The sequence below is a fragment of the Sciurus vulgaris genome (genome assembly GCF_902686455.1).
Source record: "Sciurus vulgaris genome assembly, chromosome: 4".
Taxonomy (NCBI): Eukaryota; Metazoa; Chordata; class Mammalia; order Rodentia; family Sciuridae; genus Sciurus; species Sciurus vulgaris.
Window position 1 is genome coordinate 88567697 of NC_136464.1, and position 13140 is coordinate 88580836.

General features: G+C 53.5%; 1 protein-coding gene across 11 annotated transcripts in view; it reads left to right on the plus strand.

Moving 5' to 3' along the window:
- Positions 1–11033, plus strand: part of ARHGAP22 (Rho GTPase activating protein 22) — a 225663-nt gene extending 214630 nt beyond the window's left edge. For 10 of the 11 annotated variants that reach the window (XM_079137587.1, XM_079137584.1, XM_079137589.1 and 7 more), the window contains 5 exons: positions 2474–2606; positions 3376–3449; positions 4099–4220; positions 6126–6999; positions 10430–11033. In XM_079137587.1, the coding sequence (XP_078993713.1) occupies positions 2474–2606; positions 3376–3449; positions 4099–4220; positions 6126–6999; positions 10430–10658 (1432 nt within the window). In that variant the 3' untranslated portion in view covers positions 10659–11033. Of the gene's footprint in view, positions 1–2473; positions 2607–3375; positions 3450–4098; positions 4221–6125; positions 7000–10429 lie in introns of those variants that run through there. The other variant, XM_079137586.1, reaches the window with a different exon arrangement.
- Positions 11034–13140: the final 2107 nt, after the last annotated feature.

Sequence of the window (13140 nt, forward strand, 5' to 3'; positions counted from 1 at the left end):
TGTCCCATGATGTGGTTCCAGGTAGGCCCAGCTTGGCTTTTTTTCCCTTTCCCACCTATCTGTTGAACCCCCACTGAAGAGACAACCAAATGCCCACAGAGTACTTTTAATTACCATCCCCATAGCCCTGGCTTGCAGACCCATGACCCCAGTCTTTTAGCAGGGTGGGGCAGACCATCCCTGCATGCCAAATGGACCTCTCCTGTCTGCCTTTTCCCTTTCTTACCACTTCTGTTTCTCCTCCTGGGAGTATAACCAGAGGCCCATCCTCCCAGGTGGGTTTCTCAGGCTTTCCCAGCTGCCCTTCTTGGCAGTGTCTTCCCATATAGCTATGGCTGCCATGGCCTCTGGATTCCTCCCCCTTTAGAAATTCTTCCTGGGGTTTCTGAAACTATTCTCTTATTTCTACTACCCCCTTAGCAGCTCTGGCCCTGCAGCTGTGTCTGTCTGTTCACAGAGGGTCCCAGACTTCCTCTCCTTGCACTCATGCTCACAGGGGGTCCAGGACAGAGGTCCCTCTCCCAGGCTGCAGCCTCCCTGTGTGCTCTGCATAGCCTTCCTGCCAGCTGGGTGTTTACTTCTGCCCTTGGCTCCCCTCTACTATGAAATCCCCTTCTCATCTTCTTGCTCATCTGCATAAGAATGTTCACTCCAGCCTCTGATCCTGGGTCCTACCCCTCCCTGATAAGGACCCCTGCCAGGCTGGAAAACACTGTGACCCAAGCCACCCATGCCTGTCCCTCCCAACAATACCTCCCCTGGGCTCTCGGGTGTAGCAGCTCTCTTGGTGCTGTCCACCTTGTGGCTGCGCACTGAGGAGGGTCTCCTCTGTACAGACTCTGTGGAATCTTACAGCACCCTTTCTGACTTCATTCAGCATCTCTTCCTGGTGTGAGAAGCACCTCAGGAGAGCGGCAAGTGGGTCAGTGAACCAGACACATGAGGTCTGTGCCTGCCTACAGCTGACATCCTAAGGGGCCTGGCAAATATAACAAGTGAATATGTTCAGGAACCCCTGCCCTGACCCTGGGAACCAATAAAGAACGAATGGGACATATGATAGAGTCCCTGGGGTAGGCAAGCCCAGCAGGTCATGGGTTTAGGGGTGGACAAGTTCTCAGATAGGAACTCTGCCCAGGCTGCAGAATAGCATGTTTTCCTTGAAGGAGGCAGCTGGAGGACAGTGCCAGGCAGAAGAGGTGGGACAGGAGGATCGGAAGCCATCAGAGGTCTGGGGTGGGAAATGTGAGCCCAACCACCTTGGTGTATGTGTGTGCGCATGTGCGTGCGTGCGTGCGTGCGTGCGTGCATGTGTGTGTGTATGTAAAGGCCAGGGACCTTGGCACAGCAGGGCCTGCAGGGCACTGGGACCATGGGAAGGGACCTCAGGCAAGGTCAGCAGAGTACAGGGGCCACACTGCATGCAAGGGCCCAAAACACAAGTGCTTTCATCCTGGCACCTGCAGAAGGGGAAGATTGACACCTGACCCTCCTCCACACTTTGCTTTCTAGACACAGGTCTCTCTGTGGGGTGCACCCCATGGCCCTCCCTGCTTCCTGCCCCTCCCCCATTCTCCCCAGGCTCCCACTCAGGCTGCTGCTGCCACTGAATCCACAGGCCCCAATGGGGGAGGGGCACTGTGTTTGACCAGATGCCTACTAGGGCTGTAATCACCCTGGGGCATCAGTAGCAAGGGTGGCTCTGGAGAGGGCAATGGAGGGTGGGCAGCAGCTTGCTTGGCTGGAGAAGGGAGGTCAGGCAGGGTTCGGAGGCTGCTTGACCCTGCCTGGACCAAGAGTCATCAGGCCTGAGGCAGGGAGAGGGCCTCACATGTATGGATTTGGAGGACAGGGGTGTATGGAATCCTAGAATCCCAAATGTCAGGGCTAAAAGGGGCACTAGTGCCTGGCTCAGTGAGGCCAGCATGGGAGTTGGCCAGGGCCAGGTGATGCCTTAATGGCACAGCCTTAGGCTCCCAGCCTCAGGCTTATCTTTCCTGAGAGCCTCTCATGAGGGCAATGCAGGTCTGGGATTTAACTCCAGGCCCCAGAAAAGCAGATAAGACACAGATACTGCTTGAAATGCAAGTAAGGAGTAGAGACCAGCTGTAATCTTGGTGTTATGCCATAGAACCCAAACACCATACAACCTGCGCAGGAGAGACAGCCTTCCAGCTGGACTGCACAGACAGGTGACTCAGTTCTGAGAAGGTGTCTGGGCATAGTAAATGTTCCCCAGCTGGAACTCCCAGCCACACAGCCTCAGTTCTCACCCCACTGGACACCTGTCTAGTGCTCTGGCAGTCAGCTTGGGCCTTTCTTCAGCCAGGGGCAGCTGCCTCAGATGTAGCCCCACTGCATGCACATGGACCATCTAACCAGAGGCTGTCCTTGGGGAGTGGGCCGTGGAGTGAGTGTACTCCTGCAGCTCCCTGGGGTCCTGGGCCTCACACATTTCCTCTTTCATCCCCAGCACGACAGATGTGCACACAGTGGCCTCCCTGCTGAAGCTCTACCTGCGGGAGCTCCCTGAGCCAGTGATCCCCTTCGCCAGGTATGAGGACTTCCTCAGCTGCGCCCAGCTGCTCACCAAGGACGAGGGGGAGGTTAGTGCCTCCTGGGGACCCATCCTGGGAGGTGGACTGGTGGGTGGTGGGCAAATGGAGTCAGGACACAAAGTCCTTGATGTTTCAGTGGCACATGGCTCCTGGCCTGAAGACTGCTTTGTCTGTGTGAGCAGGTAGCTGGAGTGCTGTCTTTGTAGGGCCTTCCCTGTGTGTAGATACATATTTGGGAGGGGCAGGTCCCTCCTGAAGGAGGGTTGTTGATCTAGGGTACCCAGCTATGACCACTCACAGTGGGTGTTCCTATGCTATGGCCTTCTCCTGTGCCTGCCTCAGGCCACCCAGACCTGCCCCGGGGCTCAGTAAAAAGAGACCTTTTACTTATTTTTATCCTACCTCCTTTGGAAAGAATTTGAGATAGCTCCCAGGACAGAGGGTCCCTCCTCCTGCACAGCCCCAGGTGGAAGTCTGCAACCCTGGGCAGCTGGGGCAGGGGAAGCACTGTTTGCCTTCCCTGTGGCTGTGCTGGAGATGAGGGTTGTTATCTGGCAAATATTTGTGCCTTGATAAGTGAGCTGAGACATTCCTCTGTGGCTGGGCAAGAGGCTCACCCCTCACACCAGCTCCCAGAAAGGAAATCAGCCTCCCCAAGAGGTCACAGCCTGGCCCCACTGCTCCATGGCGGGGCAGGGAGGAGGTCACCTGAGGCTGGGCCCCCATCTTCCTGCTCCTTGTCCAGCCCTTTCCCCGGTCAGAGAAGGACCGCATTGCTAGTGTTTGAAATTCTGTGTTTTTCGTCTTCTTTCCCAAGGGGACCCTGGAGTTGGCTAAACAAGTGAGCAACCTTCCCCAGGCCAATTACAACCTGCTCAGATATATCTGCAAGTAAGTGGCATTGGAGTGGGTGGCCACCCTTTCTGGCCCCGTGTTCATCCCTTACGTGCCCATAGACACACTGTCCTTTGCAGAGGAGGTCTGGGCCATTCACTCTCCCAGCACAGCCTGGCCATGTATTGCTGTAGCAGGGTGTGTACAGAAGAACCCAGAACCTGAGCTCACAGAGCTTACAATCTCTTGATAATTGGCAGTTTAATCAGTCCCAAGTGGATCATTCTGAAAGAGACAGACCCTCTGCCCCGGCATCCCTCAACATGTGCCCCTTCATGTGTCATCTTAGGCCCTGGTGGGGGTCATGTGTAGCTCTCATCAGCCCCATGCCTGGGGGACCTAGGCCTTTCAGAACATGTGCCCCACTGTAGGCTGCAGAGTCATACTTCTTCCCTTGTCCCACTGACCTTTATTTCCAAGGGCCTCCTTGGACCTCAGGGAAATCCTTGCCCAGATCCAAGACTGGAGGGGCAGCTGGCTGTGCCCAGCAACCATGGAAGTCTGTGGGAGGCCTGGCGGGGCGTGGGAGTGTGCCTGGATATGGGGTGGGGGTGAGGATAGGCAGAGCATAGAGGACCAGGAATCTCAGTGCAGCCTGGACTTCAGAGTTCACTTCTTCACCAATTGCTTCTTTCTTGCTTTGCAGGTTTCTGGATGAAGTGCAGTCCCATTCAAATATCAACAAGATGAGTGTCCAGAACCTGGCAACCGTTTTTGGACCTAACATACTACGGCCACAGATAGAGGATCCTGTGACCATCATGGAAGGTAATAGGGAGGCGGCTTGGGGTGCCAGGTGCTTCTGGGTCTGTGCTTGTCTTTGTCCAGGGTTTGTCTTCAGAACTAACACAGAGTCAGGCCAAGGGGAGGGTACCTTAAGTGGCTGTGCCTCCTTCTCTGGGGACTTGGCAGGAGCCTCTCCTGACCCCACCCCCTTGGAGTCTAGCTATAAAAGGAACTTCACCCTGTGACTGGTACCAGTCTTCACTGAGTGTCAGTAGAGTGGCCCCTGGTTACTGGGGGTGGAGAGGGCAAGGTCAGTGCTCTTGCCCTTGAACACACAGATGTTTTTGCTTTACTTTCACGATGAAGTCATTGTCCCAGATTCCTAGGTGTCAGAGCTTTGTAAACCTCGGGGAATTTCTCTTCCCATCATAATAATAATAATGAATGAATTTTTTAAAAAAGAAAAGCAACATGGAAAGACTGAGCCTGTAGGATCACTTGAGCCTAGAAGTTTGAGGCCAGCCCAGGCAACATAGTAAGATTTGGTCTAGAAAGAAAAAGCAGGGCAAAGTAGAGAAAAGGAGAGGGGCAGCATGGCTGCTGTTTTCAGTGTGCCTTACTTTTCTGTCCTTAGCACTATATCACTTGCTTTCAGTCCTCACAAGCAGCCTGTGCTATGGTGATTACCCTTATTTTCTATATGAGGAAACTGAGGCTAACAGAGGTGAGGTCAGTCAGCCAGACTTAAAGGGCACAGGTCTAGGCTGGCCTGGAAATTGCAGCCTGTACTCACATGCCCCTCAGAAGACTATGTGACGGAATTAGTGCTAGAGTCCTATTGTTCACAGGCAGGAAGTCCACAGCAAGCAGATAGGTTTCTCTTGATGTTCCAATTGATGCGTAGAGACTGGCCAGGACTCATACTGTGGCAAACACCAGCTGGGGCCATGCCACCCTGGCTCTGGGTGAGCGGAGGACCAAGTTCCTTGCTGAGTGTGACCATTAGGGAGACGTAGTGGTATTGGGGTGAGTGGAGCTCCTTGGTTTCCCTCATCCCTAGGGTATAGCCTCTATCTTGGCCTTCTGCTCAGGCCTCTACCTTGGCCTGAGTCTCCTGCTCCAGGGAAACCCCAAGCTCCTACCTGCCTGGCTGCATAAATGCCGTAGGGTGAATAACTGCTCACCTACCTCACTGAATTCCTGCTTCACCTAGTTTTCTGACCAAAGAATTCCTGAGGTAATTCTCTTCTGGATTTTTAGTCACCTCTTGAGACAGTTCATCTAAGAACTTGACCTTCCTTATCTCCTGGCAGACCTCTGCAGGGTGGTCTCTGTTGGGTTGTGGCTAACAGGAGCACACTAGGCTGCTAGATAGGTGTCATGGTCCTTCCTGAAAGTCTGCCTTTGACACCAGCCTCACACCACAGGAGCTATGTCACCAGAATTGGGGGAGACTGTGTCATAGGGCACTTGGTCTAAAGAAAGGAGATTGTTGTGTGCCCATGGGATTGTGTGGAAAGTGCTGTGCATGCCAACACACTGTAAGACAGCTCCATTCCCTGTGCCAGGGCCTTCTGCCCCCAGAGGATGGACACTCAGGCACAGCCTGCATCTGCGGCATAGGAGGGAGACACAGGACAACCAACAGGGCTTTGATGTACCAGGTTCAGGTTTTGCAACCTGGGAGCTGTTCCTGCCTCAGCCCTGATGGGAATCATCCCTGCTTCCTCCCTGTTCCAATCCAGGGAAGGGGATTCTTGGGTTCAGTTCTTCTGTTCATACCTGGATCCAGAGGAAATGGGATGGTCCTTTACTCCAGACTCAGGTGAAAGCTTCCTGGGAATACAGGTACCTGTGTCCAGCCTGCAGCAAAGCAACCCCTGATCATTTTAGAGATGCTGGGCTGGGGCTACTCACAGCAAAGCTTTTCTCCTCTCTCTCTGGCAGGTACTTCTCTAGTCCAGCACCTGATGACTGTCCTTATCCGCAAACACAGCCAGCTCTTCACCATGCCTGCCCCAGAAGAACCTGCATCCCCTTGTGGGGTCCCACAGTGCACAGTAGAGTGGGGCTCTGAGGAGGTCCCCCAGGACAGCCAGGAGGAGCCTGGTGGCCCCAGTCTGCCCACACACAGGACCTCATCTTTGGACGGGCCAGCTGCAGCAATGCTTTCTAGAACCTCCCCGCCAAGCCTAGGCAACCAGCGTGGTCCTGCAACCACCAGCCCTGGGAAGAGAGTACAGACTTTGCCCAACTGGAAATCTTCCTTCCGGCAGCCAGGGTCCCGGTCAGGGAGCCCAAAGGGGGGCAACTCATCCCTGGAGGTGCCCATCATCTCCTCTGGTGGGAACTGGCTCATGAATGGGCTGTCTTCTCTGCGAGGTCACCGCCGGGCCTCATCAGGAGACCGGCTCAAGAACTCAGGTTCCACACAGAGACTTTCCACCTATGACAATGTGCCCCCACCCAGCCTCTTTCCCAGCACTGTCAGCGTGACCAGCACAGTGTCCTCCCAGGAAGCCTCCATCAGCAGCTGCACGGCCTGCCGGGCTAGTGACTCCTCCACCTGCAGCTCCCTGCACACTGAGTGGGCTCTTGAGCCTTCCCCGCTCCCCAGCAGCAGCGAGGACCACAGGTCCCTGGACCTGGGCCACAGTCTGGATGAGGCCGGTGTAGGTGGTGGCAGCAGCGGTGAACCCAAGGGCCCAGGCAGCCCTACCCAGGACCACTCCCGCCACTGCCAGGCTCTCCAGGGCCTGGTGGCTGAGCTCAGAGCAGAGCTGAGCCGTCAGAGGACTGAGTATGAGACAAGTCTGAAAAGGTAAAGGGTTCCAGCTGCACCAGGCCACAGCCTCTGACTTTGTGGCTGCTAACTCTGGAAGAGGGTGCTGAGAGGCAGGGCTGGGAGCAGTGAGCTCTTCCTGCCTTTTAGGAGGATGCCCTGTCTTGGCTGGGTTAGATTTTATATCTTGGAAAACTCCAGAGCTGACAGGCCTGGCATGTAGTCAGTGCTCCATCAAAGCCCATGACATTGTAGGTGAGAATGTCAGCCCTGGCCAACCAGAGCAGGAGTCGGGTGCAGTTGTCAATCAGGGAAGAGGCAGGCCTCCCCAGGGGCAGGTCCCAGGGTTTCCACTGGCACTGTTTCCTATGGCCCACAGGCAGTGCAGGCCAGCCTGGTGGGGAGGGAGAATTTCAGGGACTGGAGTTTGATTGCTATGTTGAGCCAAGCCCACCCATCCAACCTAGTCACAGTGCTCCTGTGCCGTCCCCTGTGACTTGCAAGCTCACTCACAAATGGGTCCAAGATCATCTTCCCAGCCACCAAGAGAGGAGGGTGTTTCCCCTTTACATAAGTCCCAGGAAGCCGAGTTCTCCACCTGAGGTCAATGCAGATCTCACTGACAGCTAGCGCACAGGGTTCATCAGCCTCTCAGGCTCTTAGCTGCTCAGCCCAGGTCCCCTTTAAGCCCAGGTCCCATACCCCTGCAGGCCTCTAGTGGCATCTGAGGGCTCCATTTTCCATTAGCCTGGGACTTCCTCAGGGACCTGGGAGGGCAGCAGCTGGCCCTTTTGCTCTGCTGGCAGCCATCTTCTGGGCATAGTTCCAGGTGTATGCAGACACCTGTCCATAACAGGAAGGGATGGGAAAGGACATTGGAGGGGGAGGTCATGGGAAGTGGTGCCTGAGCCAGGACTTGAAGGGCCAATAAGGAACTGAGCAGAGTAGAAAGGGGACAGGAGTAAAACCCAGGGTGTAAAACAGGAAAACCACACAGGTAAGCCCTGATTCTGAGGGAACCAAGGGCACACCCTCCAGGATACAGTGGAAGCTAAGGACTGCTGAAGGTGAACTGACAGGTGAAATCTGGGTGTGTGGGAAGGATGACCAGAGGCAAGACTGTCCACAGTGGCCCAGAGACAGAACCAGCCTCTCCCTGTCTGCTTGTAGAGCCACCTGCACAGTGTGAGTTGGTTTCTGGTGGCAAATGCAATGTTGTTTGGTGGTGGGTTCTGGCTCAGACTGCCTGGGTTCAAGTCCTAACTCCACTTGGTGTTGGCTGATATTGGCTAAGTATCCCCCGGGCCCACCCATTTGTCCTGAGGATGAAGCACCTCACTTGGGTGGGCTAGCTCAGCACAGTGCTGCAGGTCCCCGGAGCCCAGGAAATTCTGCTGCTCATGTTCACTGCGGCTCTGTGGCTGGAGGAAGATGAGGTTCCAAGAGGAATAGGGACCTCAACAGAGGCCCTTGTGATATCCTCATTGGCAGAGTGGCCCAGGATGTTGCCCCGGTCAGAGGGAGGATCTACAGTGAGGAGGGTCTCTGAGCACACGAAGGAGGGGTTGGTTAGCACTTTGTGCCATCCTGCAGACCTTTGGGGAATGTGCCCCCTCATGGAGTGGTTGTAAAGTCGTCTGGCCTGATGTGGGGAGGGCATTTGCTGAGACCTACTTTACATCCTGCCTCTCAGAACTTGGGGCCCCTCTGCATATCCAATGGAGGGCTTCCTTCAAACATTCCTTGAAGAGACTCTGTTGTCTGTGAAGTACCAGATGCCAGGCTAGACGCTGGGGACACAGCTATGACCCAAACTAACTAAAACCCCTGCCCTCTCTCCTGGTGAGGGGACAAGGACAGAAAAATCATGCATAACATTTTCATCAATGTCCGGTGTGTTAGAAGGTACACAATAAAATAGCGTGGAGGGAAGGCGGACACTGGGGAGAAGACTGAAAGGCTGGGCAGGGCCTCAGGCCTGGGCAGAGGGGATAGTGTGAGGGCCCTTTAGCCTGGGTGAAGCTCTGGTCTTGTCCAGTGTAGATGAGAATGAATGAGAAGTGATGGAGGGTCTAGAACACTTTGTTCCCATTGACAGGTACACCTAGCCGCCACCCTGCAGAGGAGAGGTCATCAGGGGACCAGGGCAGAACAGAGACCAGTTAAGAGGCCAGGAGGGTCTAGGCTCCTCAGGTGGGTGGCAGAAGCCAAAGGGGCCAGCAGCTGAGGAAAACAGCCAGATTCTCAGCAGATTTTGAAAGCAGAGCCAGTGAGTTTTGCTGGTTGATAAGTTGTAGGAGTGAGAAAAAGAACCAACTTTGGGAGGACTTGACAGTTTTGGTGGAGCAGCTGGGGGAAGGTGCTCCCTAGAGGGTTGCCCAGCTGGGAGTGGTTTGGAAAATAGGGTTAGAAGCTTAGTTTTGGACCCAAAAAGCTGGATATGTTCAATGAATAGGCCGAGCCTCATGTGTAGACGGCTTGGGGTTAAGAGATGGTCAGGGTCATTCAAGCAGGGCATAGAGAGAAAGAGTGGAGGCCCCTGACCCTGGGGCCTCAGGGCATGAGGAGAAGCAGCAAAGAGGCCTGGGGACTGAGGAGAAGCAAGTGGGGTCTGCTTTCTGCCAGCATGCCCTTGCTCTGGGGAAGAGTCGTTTTCCTTTTTCCAAATTTATGATTAGTGATTCAGATGGAGGCCTAGGCCCTATCCTGGAGGGTGGGGAACTGATATTTGTTTCACATCTGGCACACATTGTCCTCCCTGTCACTGGTGACAGCAGTGTCTTAGGAAGAGGTCACCGCTGTATTTCAGAGGAAGATGCTGGAGCTCTGTGCACTCTGTCTCACCCATCACCATGGAGCTAATATGCCCGAAGCCCCAGTGTGTGAGTCCCAGGAGCTGGACTCAGATGTCCCTTTGGGTGGATAAGAGCTAGTCATCTGGTCAAAAAAGATGGAGGTGCCAGCTTGTGCAGAATGTGGTATAAACCTTGGAGGATCTGTGTCTGCATCAAGGAGCACTGCTGGGACCTATGGGGAGGACCACCAAGGAAGCAGCACCAAGGGGAACACTGGAGCTGGGACATGAAGGGCATGCAGGAATTTCCTGAAAGTCTCAATGGCTAGAGTGCTAGGTGGTGTGGGAGCAGCAGGAAGGAGAGGGACGTGGGGACAAAGGCCAAGGGACAGTTGGAGCTCTCCCCCACCTCCTTACAGAGACGAGAGCTGCTCTCAGACAGGAAAGGTAATCCTTCAGTGGGACAGGTGATGGGGCTGGATGGGTCTTTCTGTTTTAGTGAGGACTCACGGTGGCCTCCAGCCCCCAGTGCTAACTGGCAGAGTGCCAGGTCTTGTGAGGTCCTTCCCCTCGAGTGCCCCTCCTGACTTGGCCGGGACTGCCCCTGCCTAGGTGGTGCTGTTTGGCAAAACCCAGTGAGCCAGAGTCTGATAACTCTCTTCTTGATTTTTCAAGCATGGAAGCAAACAGTGCTGACCTGAGGAAACAGATGTCACGGTTAGAAGAAGAGCTGGACCAAGAGAAGAAGAAGTACACCATGCTGGAAATTAAGCTGAGGAACTCTGAGCGGGCACGGGAGGATGCAGAGAGGAGGAACCAGCTGCTGCAGAAGGAGATGGAAGAGTTTTTTTCTACTCTGGGAAGCTTGACTGTTGGAGTCAAAGGTTCCAGAGCCCCAAAGTGAAAGAACGGAAGAGCCCACTTGACACCATTGCTCCACTTTTCCCTCAGCAGGGCTGGCCACAGGCCACATGAGGAGCCAAAAGCCTTGAGCTCAGACCAGGCTGTCAGCAGGGCCAGGTGCTCTGGAACCAGCTGGAGAGAGACCCTGACACCCCCATGGGGACTGTCAGGACCCCAACCACCCCAGGTGGGATCTGTATGCTGCTTATATCACGTGGGTCCTGATGGGTGTCAGAGGGGATGGTGCCTGCCATCAGAGCAGCATTTAGCCCTTCACCCAGGAAGAGTCCTCCATGGCTACCCAAACAGATGGCACTCAGGAGCGGGCAGCCACCAGGAACACTTCACATTCTTTATTAAATTTGCTCTGAAAGCATGATGTCTTACCTGATTCATTCTTTATGTCCGTGCCACAGGGAGTTGACAGAGTTCTCCTAGCAGGATTGGGAGCCCTCTGAGGAGCACCCCACATTGTTGTCAGGGAAACTGGATTTCTGCAAATCTGTTTCAGCTGTCATCCAGTGCTCAAGGCTAGCCAGCTTTTCTCCATCCCTGCCTCTCTTGGCCTCTGCAGCTGTTTCTGCCTGGTGAGGTCTCTGAGCCTCCCATTTTTAACCTGCTTTTCTTTGCAGGCCCCCAGCTCTGTTCCAGGGCTGGAGAACAGGAGTGGTGTACCCCAGGTGGGCAAGGTGCAGGGTGGCCACCTCACACAGGGCAGCCATCTTCCCCCCAGAATCCTGGCAAGTGAGTGCTGACCCTGTGCCTTCTGTGCCCAGGAACCCTCCTCCAGTTTATTCTCAGATATCAAGCCTTCATCCCTCAACGAAGTCCTTTCTTCCCACCCCTAAGTAGCCAGGCCAGGAGAGGACAGGCCTCAAGCACAGCATTGTCTGCCACCATGTTTGCTCAGAGTGCATCTGCTCCTGCAGTGTCCTCACGTGTTGCCTCTCTACTCCCAAACAGTAAATTGCTGTGGTTTTGGGGGAGCATGGTTAGTCACCAAAGGGCCCCAGTTTCTGACCACTGGAGAACTCATTCACACCCAAACACCCATCTACCTGCAGATAGACATAGTCCATGACAATGCCTGGCCAGTTAGAATGAGCCGCATGACAAATGTCAGGATCATAGTGCGCCCAGGAAGCACTGGTTGCCCACTGTGAAGTGAAAGCTTATAGGACTGAGACCAGCTGGGCGACTCCTTCAGTGGTGAGGTGGACCTGCTAACTGTTCCCCGAAACTGACTCAAGGCCTCAAAAACAGGACACCTGCCAAAGCAGCATCAGTGGTCCAGGTTAGGGCATTGCTGGGCACTCTGGAGGGGCAAGTGGGAACATTCTAAGTTTTGGGGCAGTGCTGTAGTCAACCACATTCCAGGGGACTAATGCTTCTCCAAATATGAAATACTGCCCTCCCTTTCTATTTAAGAGAGAAGACTGGGGCAACTTTGATTCCCCACAACTCAATAAGATAGGAATTGGCCCCTTTCATCCTATTCAGAGAGAAAACTGGGGCTTGGAAAAGGTAGGTAGGAACACAGTGTGTTTTTAAGAATCTATTGAGTTCTCTCCCCATGATCCGGGAATTTTGCTTTAACTTGGAGAGAAAAATACCATTAAGCTGTCAAAGTTGTGGAAGAGACGAAAGCCTCCTGCGGGTTTCACATGATGAAAGGGACTATCTGGTCTCAGTCACTAAACCCAGAAAAGGCTCGGCCTCCTGCCAAGTCCCTTATAGAGGTGGCGGCTTGTGAGCCGTGTCTGCCACCTACTGGCCTAACCAGGATCTGCATGCGCAACTTTCACATAAAAATTAATTGGCACCATTCAGTTTTGCCTGCTAATCTCTGTCTACGGGCACTCTCCATTCTGTTTAGAAAATAACTGATTTCTGAGTGTAAAGTACACTGAGTTTCTGAGGCTGACCCGAGGTGAGAGCTCTGGCCTGAGACCTCCCTTCTGCTCTCCCCAATTGGGTTACATTTATCCAACCTGTTCTTAAACCTATGGGATCCACCAACAGTACCACCAGTATTGACATAATTTAATATTAAGTAAACCAACAAGTTGTGAACAAAAATAGGGAATAAATTTTCTGGAAATCTAACAATGTTTTAGGAAGACTCAGCAAAGATAAGTTGCTAGAAAAACCTTAAGAGTCTGCTCACTGATTGCTTCAAAGTTATATTAAAATTTGTGTTTGACTTTTTTTTTTTTTTTTGCACCAAGGATTGAATCCAGGGGTGCTTAACTGCTGAGCCACATCCCCAGCCCCTTTTTATATTTTATTAGAGATTGGGTATCTGAGTTGCTTAAGGCCTGTCTAGGTAGCTGAGGCTGAGTTTGAACTCACGATCCCCCTACTTTCAGTCTCCAGAATCACTGGATCACTGGGATCACATGTGTGCACCACCACCCCTGTCTGTGTTTGACTTTAAAGAAGAAAAAAAAAAAAAAAACTGGAAATTGTAGACGTCTTATAGG